We start from the raw sequence: 26,813 nt of genomic DNA, 5'->3' as shown, positions 1-26,813 counted from the left end.
CTGCAGCAGGAGAAGCAGACTTTGGCATCAGGGCTGATGGCCAGGGCGTAGCAGGCGGGGGCAGAGGAGGTGAGCTCAGCCTTGATGCGGGGTGTGGGGGCTGCCAGGTCCCAGATGGACAGGGTGCTGGCCTCCCCCCCCACGATCAGGCTGCGGCCGTCGGGGAGCAGCTTGCAGGAACGGATGTAGTTGTCACGGTTCTGAACGGGGGTCCCAGGCAACAGGGCAAGGCAAGAAGGAGATGATGAGCACACAGGGGCTTGCAGGAGACACATCTCCTTCTCTCACTGCAGATGGGAAAGGCCCCTCTGTCCCCTCCACCGGAACAGGGGCACATTTCACTTCCCAGCCCCAGCCCAAAGGCTTTTCTTCTCCTCCTCCTCCTCCTCCTCCTCCTCACCAGGCAGTCCAGCTGAGCCACGGCCGTCTTGGTGCCCGGCTGCCCCACGTCCCACACCTTGACACAGCCCTTGCCCCCGGTGTAGACGTGTCGTGTGGAGTTGCTGATGGTGACGGCACAGACCACCTCGCCGTGGCTCAGGGTGTGCAGCTGCCGCGCGTGCCGGGGGATGCCGGAGCCGATGAGGGCGTCGGGGGGGAAAGGCACCGGCTGCATCTGCCCGTCGGCGCTGACGTGGAAGGAGTAGGCACTGGAAGGGAGCAGAGCAGTGAGAACCAGAGCAGAATCCTGCGTGGAACGGCAGAATCGCGCGGGTCCCAGCGGGTCCGACACAGGCAGCACGGTTTGGAGTCAGGACATGGAAGGAGTAGACACTAAAAGGGAGCTGAACAACCCCTGTGTGATGCCCGAGGGCAGGAGGTGACCTCTGTGTTAGCCACGCTCAAGCCAAGGTGGAAGGTGCCCGTTGTGCTCTGGCTAATGAGCAGTTTAATTACCCAGCTCCTTTTGACTGCCAGCTGCCAGGAATGAAATTGCTGTGCTGGACTCGGGATTGGAGAGCGGCTCCCCCTCACCCTGCCCTGCCCTGGGTGAGCCTTTGGCAGGGAGATGTTCCCTGCAGCTGGCTCAGCCCCTCGTCCCCTCCCTCCCTGCAGCCCCACGTGCAGCCACTTACGGCTTCCCTCCAGCGATGGTGGAGAGCGAAGAGGAGAGGGCAGAAGCCCTCAGGTGAGGGTGTGACTCAAACGCCACCTGCACAAAGCAAAGGGCACATGAGGAGCAGAGCAGAGGACACCAAAGCTTGGCTCAGGCCTTTCCCTGCACACCCTGGGACCAGGCCAGCCTGGCTCTAAGCAAGCTCCCTGTGTCCTCACAGCAGTGACAGAGGCCAGAATGGGTTCCCCCAGACACTGTTACACCAGTGGAACCAGCAGAGGCTTCTCTGAGCGTGCTGCAGCCTCCAGCAGCCTCACAACCCAGCCACCTCTGGAAGGGAGCCCTTCCTATGGCCGCACCCCCCAGCTCAAGCCCCAGATGTTGCCCAGGGACAGGCAGCACACCCAGCCTCTCCCTCGGTGACTTACCATGGGGGAACGGCCGTAGAGCACCGCGCTGCTGACCTGGGGTGAGAGGTGGATGCCCATGTAGAGGCCGGGGGCCGGGAGCTCCCCGCTGAGGGCGGCGTGGGGCATCCCCAGGGAGGATGTGTAGGGGCTGGAGGAGCTCAGGGGGCTGCGGAGAGCTGCACGAGGAGAGACCCGCGTCTTGGCCCTGGCCCACGGGCGCGAGCGAGCGTCACCCGGGGGACAGGGGCACCTGGTGACTGCACAGCCACCCCCTCCAGCCCCACAGCCAAGCCCTGAAGCACCCAGCTTCATCAGCCCCACGGAAATGGCAACTCGTCAGAGACAAGCAGAGTAAACCCTTGCCTTACCCCGACCACCACCCTGGGCAGGTCCAAGCCCACCAGGCAGTCAGGCATGTGGCAATGGCAGAGGTGCTGCTGTCGGCTGTGGTTCATAAGTCTGATTTTATGGAGCCCTGCCAGCTCTGCTGGTGGCAGACAGGGTCCTGCCTCCCTCCATCCCTGTCCCACAGCGCTGTCACAGCACAGCAGACCCCGTGCTGGCCCTGGACACTCACTGACGGTGTCGGTGCTGGGGGCCTTGGCCGGGGGTGGCCGGAGCGGGACAGCCGAGCTGGGCCCGGGGCCAGGCGTGAGGGAGTCACGGGGTGGCGAGGAAGAGGAGGGCTTGGAGGTGGGAGCGCTGGCCACAGAGTCGGTCTGTGCAGCAGAGGAAAGAAAAGCAGCTTCAGCAGTGGGGCCAGCCCTCCCCAGCACCACAGCTGGGCCAGCAGCCTCCACACCCTGCAGGGTGGAAGGAGCTCCTGAATGGAGCTGGGCAGGGACTGGCCATCCAGAGCCTGATCCCATCTCCTCTCCTTTGCTTTGGGTCACCCCAAACTGCCCCAACCCTGCAGTGCCCACCAGCACAGACACATCTGCTGCTCCCCCAAGCAAAACTCCTGCTGCATGGGGGGAGCTCCCCCATCCCCAGGCTGAGACCAGGAGGATGAACCGGCCTCTCCGATCCCCACAGCTATTTCATTCCTCGCCTCTCCTATTTCTTCTGCTTTTTCTGTCTGGGGATTTTGTCGACACCAGCAAAGGAGGAGGAAAAAAAAAAAAAAAAAAGAGAAAAAAAAATTAATAACAGAGAAAAGCTACGTGCTGTGCTGGCAGATTGCTCAGGGCGCTTTGTCTGCTCTAATCCGATTGTGCCGGGGAGCTGCTGCTCGCTGCCGCCCGCAGCCCCCAGCTGGCTCCTGACCCCAGATGGGGGGACGTATCACTTGGTCCCTGCGGTGGCTGGGAGGCCAAGGAGTGGCACAAACATCCCTTCCCCCTTCTCACATGCTGATGTTTCAATCTGAGCACTGGACTGGTGCTTGGCAAGGAAGGAGGAGGGAAAAAAAAACAACCAGGAAAAAAAGAAAAAAAAAAAAGAAAAAGAAGGAAAAATCAATTGCTATGAGCAGCTCTGGGGAATCCTGCAGGCAGGCAGGTGGAGAACACTGCAGAGCCTGTCCTCTGCTCAGCAGCACTTACCCTACCCCAAGGGCACAGACCTCTGCCCCAGGGAGGGGGAGTGGCAGTGGGTACAAACCACCTGCATTTTTGTGCCCCTTTGGCAGACTGGCCAGAGAGAGAAATTCAGGGCTGTGCTCTGGCCCCACATCCCAGCCCCAGCCCAGGGGCTCCTTACCGGGTTCTGCTCCTTGGGCTGGAGGGGTGCAGCGCTCCCGCTGGAGCCGATGGACGCGGGGCTCTCGGGCAGCTCCCGGCGCGGTGCAGCCGGGCAGGGGCCGGGCGAGTGGCCAGGGCTGCCGGCCTCCGAGGGAGGGTCCTGGGGGGACAACAGCTCTGTGGGAAGCAGGAACCTCTCTGTGTAGGAGGGCAGGGATGGCAGGGACCCTGAGGAGCCAACCCAGGACCACCATCGGTCCCCTCAGCCCAAATGAGGAGCATCCGCTCAGAGGGCTCCGTTCTGCTCCCCTGGATGAGAAACGGCCTCGATTTTTCTCTTTGAACAAAATGAGAGGTGACAGCAGGTTCAGAGGACACTGGTGGCCATGGCTGCCTTCACGAGGGAATGGGGATCAGCACACATGAGGAGCTGAGACAGGGCTGCCATTTCAGAGGCAAGGCCACCCCTCAGCTCTTGCACTCCTATAACCACTCAACCAGGTCTGTGACTTTTTATCACCACAATGAGTAGCTTTCATAAGTGTCATTTTCTGCAGAAATTCCTGCTGATCTTCCTTTCAGGGCTTGTATTTTCTAATGAAAGTGGCACAAGTAAAAAAGACCTCATGTCTTTCTCTTCCCTTTGTCTTCTAGGAAAGGAACAAGTATGTCCCCAAAAACATCTTTACTGAGAATAGTGGTGGCTGGGACCAAGCTCTGTCACGTGTGCCTCAGTCAGGAAAGGCTGTACCAGAAGCACGTGGCAGTTCCAGCACAAGATTCAGTGAATTCCCTGCACTGAGTTAAAGTTGAGGCTGCTCGAGGGCCAGGCAGGGCAGGACATGGGGGCCTGGGGCTGGCAGGGCCAGGGTATGCTGTGAGCCTCCTGCCACCTCCTGCCACCTCCACCCACAGGAGCTGCCAGCAGCAAGCCCAGCTCCATGGAGCTCTCATCCCAGCTTATCAGCCTCCCCATATGGGATGCTGCAGCAGAGGGGCTGAAAGGGGATTGTGAAGCAGAGCCAAGCCTGTGGCTGGCAAAGCTGAGCTGGCACAGCCTTCCCAGAGCAGTGGGAGTGGAATCAGTCTTGGCTGGCACAACGCACTGGAGCGGGGCTGGCACGTGTCCTGGATGGCCACTGCTGCCCAGCAGCAATGAGCTGGAGCCTGAAGAACCCCAAAGCTGGGGAACCAGACTCCTAAAACTAACAACTTCAGCTTGAGCAGGATACACCTTGCCAGGCTGGAAGGGCTTACCTCGTCCACCACCAGGTTGTAGTCACTCTTGTCCCCATCGCTGTCCTGCAAGGAGGGAGAAATCCAGAAAGGCTCAGTCAGGACAGGGAGATGCTGGACCAGGCTCTGTGTTCTGCCCCAGGACCCCAGACAGCAGAGGGACCCATGTTCTCCTGTACCCATGGACCAACACCAACCATGTTCTGCTGGCAGCAACCCACACCTCGGGCTGAGGGGGCTCCCAGGGGCTGCTCATTTGGCTTGTTCTTGCTCACAGGACACCAACCCCCTCCAGCAGGGCAGGCACAGGGCTCCCCAGCCCAGCCCCAGCCCTTGGTGCACTCACAGAATGCCCAGGCAGCTCCTTCTCCTCCCGCTTGCGCTTCAGCCCCGTCCGCTCCTCGTCCTGCAGGCTCTCGGGAGGGGAAGAAGAAATGCTCTGAGGCAGAGAGGGAGAGGAAGGTGTGTGAGCCACTGTGAGGGCAGCCAGCCAGTCCTCACCTCCCAGTGGAGCCAAGCCCTGCTCCACAACCACCTCCATCCTGGCAAAGCATCTCCCTGGCTGGTGGGAGTGACCCCAAACCCCCAAACCCCAGAGCCAAGTGAGGAACATCCCCAGCACCACCAGAGAGAGGTCCACCCCTGCAGAGACAACGAGCCAGGGTGGAGCAGAAAATCCCCACTGCTTTTGAGGTGTTTACTTCACCTCAACCCTGCCATGAGGGCTGGGGAGCAGAATGGGGCCAAGCAGGAAGAAGAGCCCTGTTCCCCCGGGTGCTGCTGGCAGTGCAGGGGTGTCACACATCCCCTGGTGTCCCCACACCCGTGCTGCTGCAGCCACAGTGATGGAGATGTCCCGTGCCAGGGCTCCCTGCAGCTGATTGCTCCCAGCAGCGTCACATCAGCAGCTCTGGCACAGACCCAGGGAGCAGAAAGGGCCATCCCTGTCCCCAGGCCATCTCTGCAGGAGGTGCCTGGGCAGTCCTGGCACCACAGACACCTCCTCTGTTCCCTCCTCTCCCACCTTGCAAGCCCAAGATCAATGCCCACGGTTCCCCAACGGAGATTATTAACCCTTCCTTCCCCTGCTTGTAGCATGGATTCTGCAGAGCTACTGTGGAGCCTGGGAAAGGAGTCACAGCTCTGGGACTGGGGGATGCTAAAAGGGAGGGGGCAGCCAAGGACTGCAGAGGGGCTGAGAGCTCTGAGACCTGTTCAGAATGATTCCTAAACTGGAAACTCCTTGAAAAGGACAGAGCTGGTTATTTTGGGAGCAGCCCTTGATCTTTAGCTCCTTGCATCAGCAAAGACTGAATTGAGGTGGCCCAGAACCTTCAGTTACAAAACCCTGATGCAAACACAGCCCACCCAGGCCAGCAGAGCTCACCCAGCAGCCCCATCCCTTCCCAGGAGCCAGTGCCCAGCTTGGAGCACACTGGAGATGCCACCAGGGCCAGCTGAGGCCACTTGCCTGTCACAACTTACCCGGCTTGGGGTGTGTTCTGGAGCCAGGCAGCAGCAGGGAGAGCATCCCAGTTCCATGTCAGAGCAGAGGGGAGGACAGGAAGAGGTTGTTAATACCAAGTCTGTGCCCCACATACCCAGGCAGGAAGGAGAGAGGGGCACAGCAGGGCAAGGCAGGGAACAGCAGGACACAGGTTTAGAAAACAAAAAAACAAACAAAAAAATCACACCTGATTTCCCACTTTGCCCACCTGAGGTGTCTAATGGGAGGTCAGCACCTTGGTGTTCCTCAGGGAAGAAGGGGAATCTCTATCCACCCACCTCCTTCCAATAAATGATCCCAGCTTTGGAATCTCTTCCCTAGACATGACAACAGGTCCAAAGCCACCAGGAGGGGATGAGCTGTTCGGCCAGCTGAGATCCCCTGAATCACACCCATCCTATTTCCTTAGGAAGCCATGCCTAGAAGCCCTGCTTGGAAACTCTGAGGCTTTTAAACATGCACAGCAAAGCAGCTCCACTTCCCCGAGCCTGGGGAAGAAGTGCCAAGCATTTACTGCAAATCCAAGCACAGGGTTTTGGGCTGGGGTTCAGCAACCTTCCCTGGCTGATTTGTGCTCCTAAAGATCCACCAGCACTTGGAGAGAACGAGTCCAGGTCCCTGCTGGCAAAAAGAGGCAGGCAGGGATGGGAAGCTGAGGAATTCTTGCAGGCGCTGCTCCAAGGCCGTGGTCTGGAGTGGGACCAGATGCCTGCCACCAGCCCTGCACCCCTGGCTCAGCTTGACTCACACCAGCTCTGGCTAACTGTGGCAGAGCACAGAGAATTAACCCCAGACAGATGGAGCATTTCAACCTTTTTTTTTTTTTCCCCCTTTAAAAATAAGGAATGGCCCTCAGCACAGCCAGACACCCAGGCTGAGAGAAGTTCTGGCTGGAGGCACGGGCTGCCCGGGCTCTGAGGGTTAAGCAGGCTCAGCACAGCCCAGCCTGCTTTTATTCTCTCTCTGGACTTTGTTTTCCTCCTTTGTGGAAGCCATCCTTAAAGAAACACGGACAGGATTTGAACTGCAGACAGCTGTGTGTGCAGGGGGGGCAGAGCTGCCACCGACAGTCTCCTGCTGCTCTTTTCACCACCTCGAAATCTTACAAGCCAAACCAGAGCATGAGAACCTGCAGCAAACCCCACCCCGTGCCCGGCTTTGCTGCTGCTCTTGGGTCCTGACCCAAGTGCATTTCAGTCAGCACCTTCCCCAGGGGAGTCTGCAGGGAAACATCACTCCTGCTAAATTTGGCTGCCTGTTTCTAGCCCACAGAGCTGGCCAGGGCCTCTCTCCTTGTCCCAGCCTCCTCTCAGCACAACCACTCGATGCCTGTGCTCTGAAAAGGTGATTTGAGCTCAGAGCAGCTTCTTTGTGCAGCCCTTCAGCAGCAACAGGCCACGAGCAAAGCTGGGCAGCATCATTTGGCCCAGGCCTGCCAGTAGCATTCAGAGCACTGATTTAATAATGATTAAATATTGATGATGTTTGTAAGGCACTCGGTGATCCTGACAGGAGGAGGCACCCATATGGACTAGGAATTAGTGTAATTTACACGGCACAACACACTCAATGAGGCTCTGCTTTCTAAATTCCTTGCCCCAGGCCTGTGGCTGTCACAGTTTCTACCAGTATTTTCCCTAAAAGTCTCATCTTTAAACATCAGATCTTTACTTGGTGTTAAACGTGGTGTAAAAAGAGAGGATTTTCTTTGTGGTGGCCTCATGGAGGGGGGACCCTGGAAACACCCAGGGGAGCAGGGAGACCTGTGTGTGTGTGCACAAACACTTGCCCAGAGCCAGGGCTGCACACACAGCATCACTGCAGAGCAGCAGCTCCCGGGTGAGAATCAGAGCCAGCCTCCTGGGGCTGCAGGCATTTCATGAGCTGGATTTGCCATCCCCAGGGATGGAGGAGCCTCAGGAAAGAGGCAGAGGATCCCTGGGCGCTGCACTGACACAGCCAGCCTTTAGAGGGTTAACCCAGCTGTGCTTCTTCCCCTTACCTCTGTTCTCCCCATCCTGGGCCACTCTGTCCTCCTTGGTGGCCAGCTGTGCCATCAGTGCCCCCGAGAGGGCCAGGAGCCCCGCGGTGCCGCTGGCCCCACTCAGGCTAGAGGGCTGCATGCTGGAGGGGTGGGGTGTCAGCGGGAGGGGGGATGCGTGGTGGGAGAGGTGCTGAAGCTGCTGCTGCTGAAAGAGAAAGAGCAAATGGTCCTGGATGTGGAGGAGGCAGCCGCAGCCATGCCCGGCCCTCCGCTCCCCTCCCCGCGGGCTGCGATGCGAAGCGCGATGGGATGAGACGAGGAGGGGCCGGCGGAGCTGTGGGGGCTGCACAGGCTGGGTCACACCCCCTGCCCCTTCCCCGGGCTCTGAGGCTTCAGCAGGCTCAGCACAGCCTCTTCTATTCTCTCTCTCTCTCTCTCTCTCTGCACTTTGTTTTTCTCCTATGCCCCCTCCACCCGCAAGTCCCACCCTGCTGCAGACAGGACCCCAACACACGGCACAGCCCAGGCCATGGCTCTGTCCTGCTCTGTCCTGCTCAGGGGACATCCCAGAGGGCACCCAGAGCCTCCAGGACACCGTGGCAAATCCCTTCACCACAACGGGTGCATCAAAACAGTCAAAACCCCGACTTCCCCCATCGCTGCAGGGCCCGAACCCCCGGGCAGGAAAGAGTCTTTGCCGGCAGCCAGGCAGCACAGCTCACCCCGACGATGCTGTTCAGCTCCCCCATGGTCACCTGCTTGGCCCGTTCCACTGCCTGCAGGACCTGCTGCTGGTGCTGGGGAGGAAGAGCAGGGGGGAGGTCACACCGTGCTCCTGGCTGGAAGGAGCACTTGGCTCCACGCTGCACAGCCCCTTCTCCCAGCCCCTTCTCCCAGCCCCTTCTCCCAGCCCCTTCTCCCAGCCCCTTCTCCCAGCCCAGCCAGGAAGGTTTTCTTCCCCAAAACCTCCCGTTGTTCAGGCTGGACTTTGATTTGCCCCTTCCCAAGAAGCCAGAGCGATCTGATGCACACCCCCTACCTCCTCCTTACCTCCTGCGTCAGGAAAGGAATAATCTGGGCACAAATGGCACTCAGTCTCTTGACAATCTCTGCCTGAAAGAGGAAGCAGGTATCAGCAGGTATCAGCAGAGATGGAGGGCTCCGAGCCCCATCCTGTCCCCCTCCTGCAGCCAAGCATCCTGCAAACAAACACTCAGCCTTGGCGGAGGAGTTCAACCCTCCCACCCACGCCCTCTTGGCGGAAATTCTCCTGCTGCCTCTGCATCCCTGCTGGGATTTCCCGAGCTGCTGCCAAGGGAGGGCTCTGCCCAGGGCTGCTGGACCCCCTTAGGCTGCCAGGCACATGGGAGGGAACCCACGGCTAAATCCCTCCGTGGCCCCAGGCCAAGGCGAGCTCCAAGCTGTCAGTCCTTTCGCAGCCCAGCTGGCTTTGCTCAGCCCAAACCCATCCCGGCTTTGCGGGCTGCCGTGGCCAGCGGGCAGGGATGGACGGGAGCCGAGCCACAGGCACTGGCAGCGGGCCCTGCCTGTGCCTTCCCTTCCCAAACATCCAACTCAAAGCAGGGCAGACCAAGCAGGATTGCACAGATTCAGCTCTCTTGGCATCGCACCAGCAAATCCCGCAAGGCTCTGCTGGTTGTACCCGCCCTGACCCGGAGCAGGGGCTCCGTTCCCATCCCCATCGAGCCCTGAGCTCCCCCTGCTCCTTTAGAGGCACCCCCAGACCTGCCCCTGCCCACGAGGGAATGCAGAAAACCCGGTGCATCCTCTGAGAGAGGCTCTGTGGTTGCAGACAAACCCACAGCGTTCCCACCAGGGCAAGCGGCGCTTCCGAGGAAAGGGGCTGAGCCCTCCAGCCCAGCCTCTCCAGGAGAAAACCCACATCTCCTGGGGAAAACTGGATTCCCCCCCTGCTGTAAATCCACCCCGGGCCTGGCTGCTCGGAAGGGTTTTATCAGCTCAGGTTTCTGACAATCCCCACCGGTGTTGCGGAGGTCAAACCAGGCTCGGAGCCAAGGGAGAACAAAGGGAACATTTCCCAGCTGTGCCCCACACCCACCAGCACCCTGTGCTCACCTGCGGGTCCCAGCTGCTCCCTCAGCCACTGCCACCATGCCCACAGAGCCAGAGACCCCCTCTCCTGCCCGGGCTCCCACTTCTCAACCACTTGGCCATCACCCCGTGGGCAGTCCCCGGCCCCACCAGGCTTGGGCCACCCCTGGCTCCCAGCCCCACTGGATTTTGGAGCATGAAAGGGTGGCAGGAATGTGCTCGTGGTCTCCACCACGCTCCCTGCTAACAAAAGGAGCAAACTCGGAGGGGCTGAGCCAGCTGGAGGGATATGGCAGTTGACTTGCCACTTTGTCAGGCATTGGTCCAAACTAATTTCCCTGGCAGAGAGCCCATGATGACTAGATTGATAAATCTGAAGAAGGAAAGCAAATTAACGCTGGAACAAAAGGGGAACCAGGGAAGGGTGAAAACACTCCTCTGGCTTTGGGAAAGGAAAAGGGGATTAAGAAAAAAAGAAAAGAAAGACAATCCATTTGCCTCTGGGCTCTAGCTCCTGCTGTTTCCTCCATATCCCTCCTTCAAGTGGGGCCCCAGGGAAGCACTGCAGGGAGGCACCAGGGCTCACAGCAGGGCTCTGAGCAGCTCCTCTTTGGGATGGGGAACTCAATAACACATCCTGACAACTGCTGGATCCCTTTGCAAGCTACACGGGCTCAAGGAAGATCATTTTCCAACGAAGTCTCCAACCTCAACCTCTTCCTCACCCTCCCCTGCTGCTGGCCCGGCCCCCACTGCACTTACCTGCTTGTGCATTTCAATGTTCAGGCCGTAGGACATCTCGTAGTACTGAGAGGAAAACCACAACACAGCCTGGTTAGGAGCTATTCAGAGCAACTGGCCCAGCCCCAGCCTGGGGTTTGGCTGGCTCCAGCCCACGAGGAATGGCTGGGATGCTGTGCCAGGAGCCTGGGACAAGGTAGGGAGCAGTTAACACCTGCAGTTTCTGCACTGGTTTATGCCAGGGCAAGCCAGTCCTGCTGCCCCCCAGATCCTGGCCTGGCTTGTGCCACCCTGCTTGGAACCTGTTTTCACACCCTGGCACAGCTGCCCACCCACTCAGCCTGTGCAGAGCAAAGATGACAACAGGTCACACCCTTCAGCAGCCACCAGTGACTCTGCCAGGGGTGCTGACCCCAATCCCTCACACCTGGGGAGAAGAGGGGACCAGAGGAGCTGCTTTCCTCCAGCAAAGTCTATTCCAAAGGCAGCAATCCACTTCTGGAAATCCCTGAGCCTCCAGGATGCGGGGAGGGATCCCAGCTGATGGGTGAGAGGAACATGCCCTGCAATATCAACACCTCACAGACAGGGCTGTATTCACCCCTGGGATGAGGCTTGCCCAAGTTCACATCTTTTTGCCTCTTGGATGCAAAATGGGTTCCCCTTTCCCCAGAGGGGCCAGTAAGGTCAGATGCTGAAGGAGAAGGAACTGCTCTGCTGCCCCTGTCCTCTTTCCTTCCTCCCAGTAGCTCCCCTGCTCCTGGCTGGTGCCCAGCTCAGTCTGCCCTGGGGCCTGTTAACCCCTCATTGGCAACACTGGAGGGCTCCTGCTCTGCTCCTTCCCCTTCCACCCAAACCACGAGCCTTGGAGAATCAGTTCTTAAATACCCACCCCTTGGGAGACAGAGACAGAGGAGTGGGGAGCTCTCTTACAAGGCCAGATAGGAAAAGGTAAAAAAACCCAACAAACCAAAACAACACTCCCCCAAAAAAAGAGACAAAACCTATGGCAGGATTCCCAGGCTCAAGCAGCGCTGAGCAGCGAGACAGCAGCAAAAGAGCTGAAATGGTGATTAACTCTTTCGTCCCTGACATCTCCCCAGCGCCAAGGTCAGCACTGGGCAGGGCAGGCTGAGGGGAGCCCCGGCACCCAGACATGTCTGAGAGGGGACAGCCCTTCAGGGGAGCCAGGGGGACGCGGGAGGGTCAGCTCACCATGACATAATGTCTCTGCATCTCCGTCTTCTCGCTCACCAGCTTCTCGCATTCCAGCTTCAGGCTGCAAAGGGGAGCCAGGGCTTCCACTCAGGGACCTGCAGCTCCTGCCCCATCCCTGGGGCCGGGGCAAGCTCAGCACGGCTCCCGCGGGCTCACGGGGCTGCAAGGCTGTCACACACTCAGCCTGGGGCACCTGCACCCCACGGCTGTGCTGGGCACACACCTGTAGCACCCACCCAGAGCTCTGTCCCCCCTCCCTGTCCCTACACCCCGCTCAGCCAGAGGAAACGCGGCTGATCTTCCCCTTGGACCCCCCGCTCAAGACCTGGCGCCCCAACTGAGGTCTTCGTTCTGTCCCTCAGCCCAAACCCCTCTCCCCTTCCCCGGGTACCTTCTCTCCACCTCCTCCTTCCCCACTTTCCCCCCTGCTCCAGCCTCCCTTGTCCCATCACAGCTCTGCCCCGGGCGCTCCCTCCGGCCCCGGCCCGCTGACCCCACCTGTGGTACTGCGCCTGCAGGAACTGGAATTCCTCCTTGATGCGGTCGCAGATTTCCAGCACCGAGAACTTGAAGGGCTGCCCGGGCTGGAGCGGGGGCTGAGGAGAGACAGCCCGGCTGGAGGCTGCGGCTCGCTCCCGCGGCCCGGCCCGGCTCGGCCCCGCCGCCCCCGCGGCACTTACCGGGTGCCGTCCCTGCGGGAACATCCTGAGCGCCCGGGCTCCCGGCCCGGCCCCGCCGCTCCCCGGGCGCTGCTGCCCGCCCCTCCCGCGGGGGCTGCGCCCGCCGGGGCGCGGGGGTGCCTCGCCTCAGCGGGGATCCCGGGTCTGGCCGAGCGGCTCCGCCGGGGCGCGGGCGGCGGTCCCGGGGTCTCCGCTGACCCCCGGCGGGGCCGGGGCGGGGCTGGGGCGGCCCCGGTGCGGGGGAGCGGCCGCCCGGCCCCGCGCGCCCCGGCCGCCCGCGCCCGCTTAAGGAGGCGCCTTCCCGCGGGGCTCGGGACAACGTGAGCGCAGCACCGGAGCTCCCGCGCCGACCCCGGGACCGCGGCGGCCCCGCGCTCGCACGGCGATGCCGGAGACCAAGGGGAGCCCAGAGAAGGCGCCGGCCCTTGAGCCGCCGCTCCTGTCCCGAACGGAGCCGCCCGGGAGGCGCCTGCCCGCACGGCTGTCCCGGCTCGGGGCTCACCGGGCGCTTCCCCCGCCCCGGGCCCCGCCACGCGCGCCGCCCGGTGTTTCCCCTGTCCCTGGGGCAGCCCGGTCCCCGGGGAGCGACGCCGGGCGCTGCCACCGCCCCCGCGCTGCGGGCGGACACGGCACCGGCCGCCGGAAGAGCGGACATCACAAACGAGTGCAGCCGGACAGCGCCCGCCGGGCCAGGGTCCCCAGGGGCAGCGGGCCCCGGTGCACAGTCGGGCCTGGGTACCGAGCGGGCCGGGTCCCCCGGGACCAGCCATTGGCGTGCCCGGGGCAGCCCCATCGGGAGAGGCGGGACCCGGTGAGACTTCCCCATCCCGTCCCCTCCGCCCGCTCCACCTTAACCGGCCCACAGCCCGCAGCGGCGGCGCTCGCACCGGCCATTGGCTGCCGCTGCGGGAGCACCAGCCAATCGCGCTGCGCGGTTCCCACATGGGCTCGTGACGTCAGAGAGCTGAACGGCCAATGAGGAGCGAGTGGGCGGACAGAGCCCCCGGGGAGGCGCCGCGGGGCACGCTGGGAGTTGTAGTCAGCCCTTGGCTACGCCCTCGCGGCGGCGACGCCCGGGGCCGGTCTGTCCCGTCCCTGCCGCCGCCGCGGGCCCGGGGAGCGGCCCGGCCCGGGTCTGCCGCGGGACCCAGCCCAGCGCCGGGAGCGGGCGGGGCTCCCGCCGCGGGCGGCCTGGGCAGGCAGACTGCGCGGCCCACGAGGCCTTGCGGCTGCCGCCAGCTGCCACTCAAAGTAACGTGGGGCGGTGGAGCGGCGGCGGCTGAGGCGGGAGGGCCGCGGCTCGGGCGCACCGGGAGCCGCCGGGCTCGGGCTCCGCGGGGCTGCTGCGGCCGGGCAGCGTCCCGGAGGGGAACCCACCGAGGGTCCCTTCCCCCGCGACCCCTCCAGCTGCGGCTGCTGTGAAGTCACCGCACTCGGGGGCGGTGAAAGCGAGTGAGGAACAACCTTTAAATATTGCAGGACCCAGCTGTACCTGGGCACTGCACAGGCAGGCACAAGGTTAAATATTTAATGCCTCACATTTCATCCTAATCTTTTATTCATTGTGTTATTTACGTGCTGCATGCTGGCAGCGGCCAGGGCAGGGACGAGGGGCTGGGCACTGGAGGCTCTCCCTCTTCTTGCCCATTCCATGGACATCCCTGCTGTCCCTTCCTCTCCTCCCCCTGGGGACTGGGGGCTCCAGGCTGGCCCCAAACCCTCTCAGTCCCAACAAGGAGCCAAACCAGCCCCAGCACTTGCCCCTGTTCCTTTCCCTGGCCACAGGTGTTCACTGGGCAGATCCACTGATGTGATGGACACCAGCTCCAAACCCTCCAAAACCTTCCCTTCTGTGCAGGCATTCTGTGTGTGCATCATGTAGCTGCACATATATCTGCATATTTTAATCCAAATATAAAGTTTTAAAGGGTTTTGTGTGTGTGTGTTGCCGTATTGGGAAGAGTTGTGGTTTGTTTTTTTTTTTAAGGAAAGTGTGTTTTCGAAGGCTGGAAACATTTCAGATCGTGTTTCAAGGGAAGGAGAGAATGAGGAGATGTTTTGCAGCATTTTCCAAAACTCCTTTCTGAAGATTGCAGTTTTCTGTAGGCAGCCTCTGTGCTCCCCTGTCTCAGGAGAGTGACACAGGTAAACCTGGAGCAGGCAGCACGGAGTGATGGGTGTCACACGTGTCTTGATCAGCCTCCATCAGTGATTGACATGAGCCCTGGAGCAGCACAGCCTGTAGCCCAGAGATTAATTTGTGTTTGGATGGGAGGAAACGACAGTTAACCCTTGGCACTCCCAGCAGCAAGAGGGGATGGTCCTGCTGCTGCTCTGGGCAGTAGCCACAGCCCAGATGTGGTTGTCACCACTGCGGGATGCTGAGCCACCCCCTGCAGCCACATGCCTGATGGTGGCAGGGCCAGGAAGAGCCCCAAAGGATGAGGGAGTTTGAAATCCATGCTGGGATCAAGAGGCAAATGCTCTGAGCAGCCCTTTGTTTATCAGCAGCAGAGAAATCAACCCAGGCTTTGGGACGCCCAGGAGCTCCATTTGAAACTGGATCCCAACAAAAGAGGTTGCTGCTGCTGGAATTATCCCTGGGGATTTTACCTTTCAGCTCCTTCCCTGAATGCCAGCCTGGGACAGGGGAGCACAGGAGAGGAAGGGCAGCCCCAGCTCTGTCCTGCTCCATGCCATGGATCTGGTTGTTCCCTCCTGTGTCCAGCACATCTCCAGAGTGGATGGCCAAGGGCAGAGCCCACCACGTTTTGCAGAGACACCAAGAGTGCCTGTGGCTCACCAAACCATCCTATTTTCAGCTGCTCTCTTGCCTACTCGAATGAGGAGGCATGAACTCAGCAGAGAGTAGTTCCTGGCACCCTCAGACAATGCGGATTTCCCAGGGCAGCTGGCACTAACAGGGACCTCATCCTGGCTGGAGTCAGTCCTGGAATGAACATGAGATGGGAAAGGGAACTGAGGAAAGGATCTGGCAGCAAACCAGCGAGATCTAAGCCAAAGCTGTACTGGAAATCAAGGTTCCCCAGTTCCCTGAGCTACATTCCAGGACCAAACTCCAGCTCCCTACCCCCAAACCCCCAGTGCCAGTGTCCACTCTCCAAAGCCACGTGTCCCCAGAGCCCCTGGGGACATGTGTCCCCTCCAGGTGTTCCAGGGACTGCAAAAGAGGAGTGGGAGCCCTCAGAGCAGCCCAGCAGCTGACACACTCTGCTCTCTGCCTTCGATCCGTGTGTTGGCTCCTGTTTGCACTTACCAGCTCTGAGTGGTTTTTAATTATTGATGCCTCCTTTAGCTTTTATCTGGTGCTGGCTGCAGCCAGGAAGAGCTCAGCGTTCCTGCATTAGCGGTGAGTTGGGAGGAAGCCCTGCTCCAGCACCATTCCTGGCGTGCAGGCTGTGCTGCTGTTTCAGGCAGAGCTGTGCTGGAAAAGGAGGAGGGTGGGAGCCTGAGGGGGATGTGGCAGAGGTGACTGTGACTCCCACAGGGAATGAGAGCCTGGGGGATCCGAAGGGAATGGACCCAAACAGGTGAAATCCAGTGAAAAACTGCCAGCTGCTCACTGCATGGGGGAGGAAGGAGGCTGGTTTCTGAGCCTCCAGTGACAGGCAGGTGGAAGGAGATGGGTGACAGCAGAGTTTTGTCAAACCCCTGGCAGCTGTGAGCAGGAATCCGTGTCAAGCCTGGGTTAATGCTGTGCTGCTTGGTGGTCAGGACATGGGGCACTGCCAGATGGGTCCTGCCCCTGTCCCCTGCCCTCTGTGTCCACCACAGCCTCTGTGGGCAGCACTGGATCTCTCTCTACCCACCTTTATGAGTCAGGGCTCTGCTGAGTCTTCCTGAGGATCCTGGGGCAGCAGAGCTGGTTCTCAGACCATCAATGTGTGTCTCTGTCCCACTCTGGCACCACAACCTCTGGAACATGAGGAGAAAGAGCTTCTCTGCCAGGAGCCAGCCTCAAATCACCCCTGAGCAGCTCTGGGGGCCCCTTGTCAGTTGTGTCCTTGCAAGTGCTGAGCTGTTCTGCAGGGCCCAAGAGGGACTCCTGCCTTCTGAGAGGTTACAAGGCTTGTTTGGAAGGAGAGAAGCTGTTTCTTCAAGTCTGCAGCTACTGGGAGAGTCACAAGGGAGGTATTTTTAACCCTTTTCTTTGCTGTTGGTGTGGGTTAGATTTGCAAATCTTGTTATGCAGTTAAGATTTGAACCCAAATCTGGGAAGGTGCCCTCAGAAATGATTCACTTTGGAGAGTGGCAAACAGGGCCAGGCTGGAAGCACGGGGAGCAAGGCTGCTCCTCAGCAGGGTGGGATGTCAGGGAAATGCAGAGAAATGCTTTGGGAATGGAACAGCACGGGAAGCAGGAGTGGAGCACAAGGTTCAGTTCAGCATCTGCTGGAAGGTGCAGGGGATTTGGAGAGCCCCAAAGTTCTCTCTTGGTACTTTAACAGGGTTAGTGTCCCACAGGGAGCAAGGAGATCCCCAGAGCTCAGAGCAGCTCCCCAGCCCCCCTGTGGTTTGTCCAACCCCCTTGCCCACCAAACTGAGGCCACTGATTAGCTCCAACAAGAGGGACCTCTCTTCCTGAAAGCAGCCCTGAACAATTTCTCCTAAATCCTCCTCCCTTGCATATCCATCAGGAGCAACATCCCCCTTACCCCAGGGCTGAATCTGAGCCGGTGACCTGGAGGTGAAAGCCCTGGGGAAGCTGCCAGGGCAGGGATGGCTTCAGCAGCTGCCCCTTGCACCAGGGACCTGCTGGGTGTCACCAGAGATCCCAGAGCAGCTGCAGGACCATGGGGTCAGCTCAGCAGCATTCCGTGGGAGCCTCCAGGCTGATCCAGGGGTTGGATGGGATGGATGGGATGTGCCCCAGCCATGCCCAGCCCGGATGAGGCTGACCAGGACATCAGGGGAGCACTGGCAAGCCCTGGTGCTGCCCACAGGCTCTGTCACCCACCAGCCCCTCCACACCTCAGTGCTGGGCTGAGGACTCCCCCAGCACGGCTTCCTCCCCAGAGGAAGGAAATTTTCCCACTCCAACTGGCCTAAGAGATAGCAAGGGGAAGATGTTATCAGGGTGGAGCAGGCTCTGAAGCCAGAGGACAGCTCTAATTATCGAGAGCCAATTCCATTACAGCAATCTCAGCCCCAGGGCAACGCAGGCCGGATTTTCCAGAGGGGCCTGAGAGCCACAGAAGTAGCTTATCCTCTGTGCCCACAGGAAAAATGAATTATGCACACACAGAGCAGACCTGTGGCAGCCCGCAGGGACCTCCACATGTGTTACCAAACCAGCACAGAGCTGATAGACCTCGGGGGCACTTCGCTCCTTGCTTTTCTTCTGGAGAGTCCCTACTGCTCCCTTCTCACCACCCACCACTTTCACCTTGAGCTCGTTTGTTCTGGCTTTGCCTGGGGATCCTCCTGGCCCAGGTTGCAGCAGATTTCAGCTGTGGCACATCCCCCACCTCTGCATGGGTGTCCCAGAGCCACAAAGGCCACGGGGATGGCCCCATACAGGAGTGGGAGAGAAGCCAGAGGTGGGAATGTTAACCCTGCTCGTCCTGGCTCCCACAGAAACCTCCAGAGAGGGAGAGCAGCACATCCAACAAGGAAGGAATAATCTGGGATATGCTGGCACCTGAAGGAAGGAGGGCTGTACCTCCAGACACCTCCCACAGCACAGGTGAACCAGGAAAGCTCCCTGTTCTTCCCAGCTGATGGAACAGGAGACACAGGAAAGTATTTTAAAGTCATCCCAAAGGCATCAAGAAAACAGCAGCAAGTCATGGTTTTAACCAACCTTCTTATTTCTTTATTTGAAAGGCACAGCTTGTACGTCCTTGATACAGCATTTTCAGTTCCTCTTATTATAGGTCAAGTGATTAAACACAAAAAGCAAAACAAGATCTTTCTAAAGAACTATATACAAACACCAGATTATTATTTATTATTTTTTTTTTTTCCATTTTTGTTTTTTAAGAAGACACGCTAGCGCACGGAGATAAGAACAGAGAAAGCTGCTGTATCCTCTACACAGGGCAGGGGCACGGGGAGGGGGAGGCCGGGGAAGGCTCTCGGTCTGCCTGCCCCCTCTGCCCAGCCACCTGGGCCCCTGGATGCTGTGCTGAGGAGGAGCAGGTGGCACAGGCTCCCCCTCCAGCCCAGGGTGAAGCCCCTGGCAGCCAGAGCTGGTTGAGAACAGGTACATGCAGAACAGCAAGGCGCCGGCCTGGTATTAGTGCAGGAGGGGCGTGGGCGACACGGGGCCAGGGCGATGCGACGAGACCAAGAGCGCCTGGGGAAGGGAGGAGATTGTTCTGGGCCAGGGATCCTAGCAGGGAGTTGTGCAGAACCGTTAGGATCAAGGGGCAATCTTTAAATACCGAGGGGGGAGCAGCAGGTGGAGGAAGGGGCCACGTGGCACCGAGGAGCTGGGACAGCCAGGGGGCAAAGTGGCCCCAGAGCGGCCCAAGCCAGGCTCTGGCTCAGCTCTGACGGAGTGGGAGGAGGGCCAGGGAAGGCAGGCTGGGCACAGGGAGAGCACGATTGGCCACACGGGTAATGCTATGGCGCTTGCATTGCTGTGCAGCAGCCGGGGACGGCGCAGGGGACACCCCCCAGGCCCTGCCACCCGCCCGTGGGGACAGGCCTGGAGAGCTGCCACCGAGCACAGGTCACCACGGCCCTGCTGCACAGCAACCAGAGAGAGATACTGCATTTTGCACTAACCCGCCCCCTCCCTCCCCCGGACAGCCCCCTTCCCCCGGCCCCCCGGTCGCTCTAATCCGATTTCTCCCCATCATCATCTTGGTGGGCATCCCCGTCGTGGCCGTTCTTGTCCTCCTTGGAGAGGTGAGCCTGCGAGCCCAGGGCCGAGAGCGACAGGAGCCCGGTGCCGGCGCTGACAGCGGGGAGCGATGGGGGCTGCAGCCCCACGGGGAGCGGGGTCAGAGGCAGAGCGAGGGCTTGGAGCTGCGACAGCTGGTGAGCTTGAAGCTGCTGCTGTAGGGAATGATGCACAGACACAGAGACAGAACGGGAGTATTGTCATTTTGAGTGCACTTAGACCCCAAAACAAGGGCCTGGACTGGCCAGAGTGTGCCAGCGATGATCAAGCTTAGATCAGGGACCTCGGGGAGCTTGAGAGCATTGCAGCCTCAGGACTGGGTGGGAAAAGAGGCTCTCGAGCCCTGCTGCTGTGATAACCTCAAGAGAAGACTCAAGAGTGTGTCCCCAGCAGGACACACAGCCCCTACCCCACAGGACATCTGGCCTCAGGCTCTGCCATGTCCCAAGGCTGCAGTTAAAGCCCTCCCTCACAACTTTGACCAAGAGCAGATGGTGTTTTCATGCTGAGTGCCTACTGTGGTTCCTGCTCAAAACCACAGCTCCTCTCCTTGCACCCTGCTGAGATCGAGCAGGGATCCCTGCAAACATCACAGCGAGCCTGGGTGGAACCAGCCCTGTGCCAGCACGGCCAGCCCAGCCTTGCAGCCTCATCCCACTGCAGCTGCAGCACCAGAGCAGGGGTCCCCTCATGTCCCCAAGTCAAGAATCCACAGAACCAAGAATCTGTGTCCTGGCCAAGGGCCTGGACTGCCACCCCTCCCAACCCAAACTAAACATGCATCACGTACACGGATGATGGAGTTCAGTTCTGGCGCCGTGACCTGCTTAGCCCGTTCGATGGCTCCCAAGACTTGCTGCTGATGCTGGTGTGGAGAAAACAGAGGAATTTGGGGTCACTTCTAGTGCCACAGGCAAGCAGAAGAGGGACCCAGTCCAGACAACCAGGCTGGTTACCCCACAGCCTGCACACAAGTTACCTGAGACAAGGGCCTCACCCCAGGCCCAGGGCAGCAAGGAGCAGGGAAGGAAGCACCTCTGTCTCATCCCCTTCCTCATCACAGGGTTAAGCAGATCCCCTCTCACTCCCACCCTCATCCTGCTCTCCACACACCCAGAGATCCTTGTCCAGAAGGCTCCAAGGTGGGCAGCTTCTCTCATCCTGCCACCCTTCACCTACGCAGACCCTCTAAGAAACAAAACAAGCCCTAAAACCAGGTTTGGAAAGCTCCTTGGGACACATCCTGGATACCAACAGCAGCAGCAGCTGGCTGTTCCAAACACAGAAAAAAAATGGACCTATCATACACTTTTAAAAAAAATAAAGGAGAACTGTACTTGCTCCTTGCAGAACACAAGGTCCCTGAAACACCAGGCCTGTCCACTGCACTTCAGCAAGAGGATTTTTCTTTTCATTTTGGCAGCAGGACAGGGTTAAGGATTGCATTAAGATGCAAAAGATTTAGCTGGGGCTTAGTTATTAGGCAGCTCTGATCTGATCAGAAGCGACTTTGTCCGTCCTAAGAACAGGTGGGTGGGAAAAACAGAACCTGTGCCCCAAGCCCAGCACTGACCCCAAGCAAGAAGCTTCCAAATCTCAAAGGGCCAGGAAAAATGCTCAGAGCTCAGCCTCCATGGGGAGACAGAAAATATGGTTCTAGAAGTGCTTAATCTTCCCCTTGCCTCCAACAGCAACCCCCAAGCACCCCCTCCTCCAATTAATTTCTCAGGGGAGTAGGAGGAGCCCATCAGCTGCATTAATTAATGAGGCAGAGGAACCAGATCTCAAAGAGGAGCCATATGGAGGTATTTTTTTAAGTGTCCTCCCTCGATTAGCACCCAAAGCTCCCACTGCAGACATGGCTGATGGCTCAGGACCACAGGCAGGAGAGAACAGGACCAGCTTTGTCCCCAGCTGCCACAAAAGGGATGGAGGGGCACATTACCCACCCACAGCACCACACAATGCTCCAGGAGCCAACACTGCCCTGAAGGGCTGGTCTCCATGCAGGGGCTGAGAGCAAGCATGGGTTTCCCAGCCCAGGGGTGGGGAGCTGCCCCTGCTCCACTGGCTGTGGAGGAACAGCAGCCTCCATGCCAACAGACCCCCAAGCTGGGGGACTCACCTCTTGTGAAAGGTAGGGCAGGACCTGTGCACAAATCCCATTTAGCCTCTTGACAATTTCAGCCTAAAAGGTGGGAGAAATAGAGAGGAAAAGTCAGGCAGCTCAGGACTGAGCACCCACAGCATCTGCTGCCCCACCTTCCCCCTCCCCATGCCAGGCCTGAGACCCCAAGTGGCTCTGAGAAAACCCACTCTCCTGGCAGCATCCTGGTGCCATGGGGATCACCTTGTCCCCCTCAGGCTCCTCCCTGCATGGTTAAATGACAGGATGCTGCTGACTGCAAAGAGCCGAGTTTCATTATTCCTCTTCCTCTCCAGCTCCCTGACGTTCATTTAACAATTTGGGAGCAGCTGGAGAGCAAAGTTGCTGCTCAGGTGGGGATGTGTTACATTTGCCATGTGGACACAGACATACACATGGCTCTTCAGCCCTCTCAGGCTCCCCATCCCCAGCTGAGCTGCTGGACTGGGGTTACTGGGGGAGCCCAGAGGGGCTGGGCAGCTTCCTCACCACCCTCACACCAGCAGCAGCAAATTCTGAGGTGTGAAATGCTTTTCTCCTGGCAAATAGTAAAGCTAACAGTCCTTTGCAAATCACTTTCCAAAGGAGTCAAAAGAAATACAGAACCAAAGGGTACAGGCACACACCAAAACCGGCTGAGGGGACCCTCAACAGCACCCCAGGGAAGCAGATGAGGCTGGGAGACATTCGTGGGACAACACTGAGGATTTGTGGCTCAGATTCTTTGACAAGATCCAGGTTTTCCCAGGAAAGCCAGTCTCATGGGCTTAGCAACAAGGGCAATGAGATCAGAAGCACCAAGTGCCTTTGTGAGGAACAGAACTGTGCTAAGAGGCTTAAAACTGAGCCACGACATGCAGCCGACTTTGTGACTGGAGCTGGAGCCAGATAGAGACAGGCTCAGAGGAGGCTCATGTTAACACCACAGGTAATTAGTCACTGGGGATAATTAACAACTTAACCACCAGTGAGGGTAATGAGCAAACTTATCCAGGCTGCCACAGAGTCTCCAAGCCACAGCTCCTGACCCTTCCTGGTGCTCAAATACCTGTTCAAGCCCTGGGGAGAACCACAGGGTGCCCAGAGCATGGGATGGGAGCTCACAGGCCAGCACTGTGACCCTGGGCAGGGGGGTAGGCTGCATTTCATAGGTAGCTCTGACATTTTTCAGGCTGATGGTATTTCTAGCTCCTGAAATGTAACTGAAGTGACAGAGGGCAATGCAGAGTAGACAACACACTTTCCCCAGGAATGACAGCACTTGGAGATGCTTTTCCCCCTACCTGTTTGTGCATTTCAATATTCAGCCCGTAGGACATCTCATAGTACTGTAGAGCAGGAGAGAAGAGAACAAAACAAACTGTAAATCAAGTCTCTGCCAGGTAAGTGCTGGGAACCACCGCTGCATTCCTGGCAGGGTTTTCTACAAAGGCTGGGCAAGGCAGGAGAGCAGAGACAAACCCCAGGAAACAAAGACAGCAGGAGGCAAGCACAGAGACTCCCTGCAGGTGTTCCCTGCCCACCCTGCTCCAGACCTGCCCCACAGGACTCCCCTCACACACACTTTTTCACAATCTGCACCAAGGTGAGAGGGAGTGACGCTGTGTCAAACCTGGAAAAAGGCTCAGGGCTCCAGACTTCCCTAAGCACAGCCAGGAGAGAGGCAGCCTGGCTCTGTGAGCTCTGCCTGGCCAGTATCCTAAAGCCCACAACTGCTTCAGCAGCAAATGGGAGAGATCACAACTGGACTTCATCTAGCAAGTAACACATCCAGCTGCACACAGCTCCAGCTGTTTAGGAAGGAGTTATGTGGAAACCTCCCCCATCCACACACAAAAACAATCCACCCAGAAAACCCCTGCACAGCAGCAACAGGCAGCTACAGGCAATCTATTGGCAGAAGCAGCTAATTCCTGACCCCTGGAAGAAGCTGTTATAAGGCTGATGTTTTGAGAGTTTAGAAACCTCCTCCTGCAGCCTGCAATCCTGATTCTTCCAAAGGGAAAAGAACAATCCACATCTGTGCTCATTTAATTGGAGCTCACTGGCATCCTGGTACCGACGCCACAAGGCGATGAAGCGCCCGGCTTGGTATCGGAATGATCTCAGCCTGCTGCGGGCTCTCGAGGCTTTTTTGCATTCTGAAGACCGAGCAGGAAGCAGGAGCCCGTCCCCCAAGCTGCCAATTGTGACTTATTCAAAAATCAGAGCAGCTGTAGCAGCTTTGCACATTCGCAGGAACCCTCCTCTTGGCTCCCCGTGACGGGGAGCGGCAGCAGCTCCGGCTCAGCCACGCAGACAAGGCAGGAGCTGCTGCGCCTGCAGAGCCTCCAGCGCTGCGCCACGAGGAACAGCCCTTCCCCTCTGCTGCTGACAGCAACCTGAATCAATTCTGGTGACTGCCAGCATTAAGGGGGAGGAAAAAAAATGTATCTTGGCCACTGCTGGAGATGAGGGTTTCTGTGCAGACTGTGAGGCACAGGAAGCAATTGCTTTCCAGTGAGAACGGGGCAGGCTTGCCCATTAATACACCAGGAAAGCTGTGACCTCTTCTCCTTGTCCCCAGCCCCAAGCACACCTTGCTCCCCACAGTTTCAGAGTCTGGCCATAAGGGCAGTAAAGAAAGATGAAGGGGCCAGCTAGCTCCCTTTTTTCTGATTTTTAAAGTCTTAACTCTGCTCTGAAGAGCTGCTCTATTAATTTCTACATCTTATCTCTTCTTTCCAGGGCAGGTGCAGCAGCTGGCAAGCAGCAACCAGCTCATCTTCATGGACAGTATTGCAGTCTCCTGTTAACCCCACGATAGGAAAGGAAGAGACCACAGCCCTGCCTGGCTTCCCTCCCCTGTGCTACAAGGGCTCTCTAGAGGCATTACCTGGCAGGCAAACCCTCACCCTGCTCACCAGAACATGGCTGTTTCCTGGCAGATTTCTCCTTGGAAAGCCACAGCTAAGCCTGCTGCCCACACGTGGCACCATTTCTCATACCAGGCACTGCCCTGGGGCTTGCACACCCTGTGCTGGGACACACGTGCCAGCACTCAGCACCGTGGCTCAGCAAGGCTGTGGGGTCACCAGAAGGTGCAAAGGGTTTAGCCCTTGCACAGAAGCTGATTTCTGCTTCTAATTCACACCTGGCCCGTGGGGTTTCCCAGTTTTGTGCCCTCTCAGAGCACTGGTTTGTCTCTCACTGGCCATGTCCCTCCCAGAGTCCCCAGATCCCTGCACACCAGCACCTTGCAGCACCTTCTCAGCTGTGTAAGAGCTGGCACTTCCTTTGGGCACAGGGAGCCAGGCCAAGGACCCATCAAACCATCACCCACTGGGCACCATTTTCTACATCAAAAAACTCCCTGCCACCGTGCATTTCAACAACCCCCTGCATGCAGACAACACAAAACAGCCAGATTTTTCAGAAAAAAAAAACCAACAAAACAACAATTCCAGCCCCACTGAGAGCCCTGGAGCTCTGTGGGGTGTGGGCTCCCTGCCAGGCAGAGCCCAGGCACAAGCACCTGCTGGTGTTGCCACCCACACACTCTGCTCTCGGCTGCCGGGCCGGTCCTTACCATGACGTAGTGACGCTGCATCTCCGATTTCTCGCTGGCTAGTTTGTCACATTCCAACTTCAAGCTGAAAAGCCAGAAAACAGTAAGAAAACCACAAACAGGAGGTGAGAGAGTTGATCGCCACAGAGCAGCTGCTTCCTGCACGGTCTCATCCCGGTCAGGCTGGATTCTTGGACATCACTATCCAGATTTCAAGGGGTGGCCAGAGCCCAGACAGGCTGTGCTGGCACAGCAGTGACCACACAGAGCCTGATCCCAATTTCTCAGCTGGAGAAAACACAAGGAAAAGGACACAAGGCTATCCACCAGCAGAACACTGACCTCCCTCAGGCAAATTCATTCCACAGGAAGCAGAATGCTGGGGAGAAGCAGAGTTGGCTGCCCAGGGAGGGGTTTGCCTTTCCTCAACAGATCGCTGGCAGCTGGGGACAGATTCTGGCACAGAACCTGTCTGCAGCACTCAAAAGATGTTCCAGTACAACATCAAAACCAAAGCCAGACCCACTTCTGGATGGGGGGCGAGGGGGGAGGCCCAAGTGCAGCACATCCCTCCAGAAGCAAGGATTTTTCCTCTCTCCTAGATTCTTCACACCCTTCAGAGAAAGTGCCGCTGCTCCCAGTGTTTTATGAGATTCCAACTCACCAGCCGAGCAACTGCAGCCAGCATGTGCTGTGGTTTTATGTTTCAAACAAGAAACAGCTTCACCTACACAAAACCTGCTCCTTCTTGAGCAGATTAAGTCCAAGGGGGTGGAATGGCGTGGGGGGAAAGCTTCCCTTTCAGCAGGAACGTTCCTTGGGCTGCCCTACTCCCCTGATGGCACTGCCAAGGCACAGAGACACCTGGAAATGGCCACTTCCCAGCAGTTTTTCTGCCTGCTCCTGCCAGAATGACACCACCACAAACTTGCCCGCAGGCAGAGCCTGGGCTGGGGGACATCGCAGCCACATGGCACCGATGCACACACCAAAACCAGTGCCAGGCTGTGGCAGAGGGCATCACCCAGACAATTTAAACCACAGGTCTTCATGTTTATGTCAGACACACACACACACGCAAAGGAACAGATTGTCTCAAGCCAGCTTTTGGGTCAGCAGCACTATTTCCACACACACAGAAAAGTAGAAGCTTTTGTATTTAAGTGCTCCCTGCAGTATTTGCAGTCCAGGAATGGCAGCCAGCGAAAAAAACTGAGGAAAACTCCCAGCGAGAGGCAGGAGGCCTGGCAAGTGTCTGTGCAGTCCTGGCTGAGCAGCACTCGGAGGAAAGACCTTGGCTGGAGAAGGGAATGGGCGTTCTCCTCGCTGGGCTCCCATGTGGACACGACCAACGCCGTGCCCGAAGTCCTCCTCCAGCCAAAGGCGTCCCAAGCTACGCGACCGGGACCCCTTCCCCATATTCTCATCCGGACCCCGGAGCAAAGCAACAAGCAGAAGAATCTGAGCGATTCCCGTGCATCGGCCGGCCCGGCGGGGCTGCGGGACAGCCCCGGGCCCGGGGGGAGCACGTACCTGTGGTACTGGGCCTGCAGCAGCTGGAACTCGTCCTTGATGCGGTCGCAGGAGTCGGAGGTCGTGAACTTCAGCTGCTGAGGCAGGTGAGAGGAGCCCTTGAACAACAGGAGACAGCGCTGGGGCCGG

The 26,813-nt window shown here is 58.5% G+C and overlaps 2 protein-coding genes across 2 annotated transcripts in view; both read right to left on the bottom strand.

Moving 5' to 3' along the window:
- The window catches only part of LOC107215592 (TLE family member 2, transcriptional corepressor), a 14,087-nt gene extending 1,399 nt beyond the window's left edge, over positions 1-12,688 (bottom strand). Inside the window, exons 1-15 of the mRNA XM_033520156.1 lie at positions 12,589-12,688; positions 12,407-12,504; positions 11,906-11,969; positions 10,712-10,756; positions 8,927-8,989; positions 8,599-8,673; positions 7,895-8,081; positions 5,871-5,887; positions 4,732-4,824; positions 4,407-4,451; positions 3,169-3,309; positions 2,045-2,186; positions 1,486-1,643; positions 1,077-1,153; positions 488-650 (exon numbers count right to left, since the gene is read on the bottom strand). Of these exons, the coding sequence (XP_033376047.1) occupies positions 488-650; positions 1,077-1,153; positions 1,486-1,643; positions 2,045-2,186; positions 3,169-3,309; positions 4,407-4,451; positions 4,732-4,824; positions 5,871-5,887; positions 7,895-8,081; positions 8,599-8,673; positions 8,927-8,989; positions 10,712-10,756; positions 11,906-11,969; positions 12,407-12,504; positions 12,589-12,612 (1,392 nt within the window). The 5' untranslated portion in view covers positions 12,613-12,688. The remainder of the gene's footprint in view (positions 1-487; positions 651-1,076; positions 1,154-1,485; positions 1,644-2,044; positions 2,187-3,168; positions 3,310-4,406; positions 4,452-4,731; positions 4,825-5,870; positions 5,888-7,894; positions 8,082-8,598; positions 8,674-8,926; positions 8,990-10,711; positions 10,757-11,905; positions 11,970-12,406; positions 12,505-12,588) is intronic.
- A 5,706-nt stretch (positions 12,689-18,394) lies between these two features.
- TLE5 (TLE family member 5, transcriptional modulator) overlaps positions 18,395-26,813 on the bottom strand; it is a 9,398-nt gene continuing 979 nt past the window's right edge. Inside the window, exons 2-7 of the mRNA XM_015651477.1 lie at positions 26,685-26,808; positions 25,173-25,236; positions 22,888-22,932; positions 21,584-21,646; positions 20,249-20,323; positions 18,395-19,613 (exon numbers count right to left, since the gene is read on the bottom strand). Of these exons, the coding sequence (XP_015506963.1) occupies positions 19,392-19,613; positions 20,249-20,323; positions 21,584-21,646; positions 22,888-22,932; positions 25,173-25,236; positions 26,685-26,808 (593 nt within the window). The 3' untranslated portion in view covers positions 18,395-19,391. The remainder of the gene's footprint in view (positions 19,614-20,248; positions 20,324-21,583; positions 21,647-22,887; positions 22,933-25,172; positions 25,237-26,684; positions 26,809-26,813) is intronic.

Source organism: Parus major, chromosome 28, assembly GCF_001522545.3.
Source record: "Parus major isolate Abel chromosome 28, Parus_major1.1, whole genome shotgun sequence".
Classification (NCBI taxonomy): domain Eukaryota; kingdom Metazoa; phylum Chordata; class Aves; order Passeriformes; family Paridae; genus Parus; species Parus major.
This window is presented reverse-complemented; position numbering and strand designations above follow the sequence as displayed.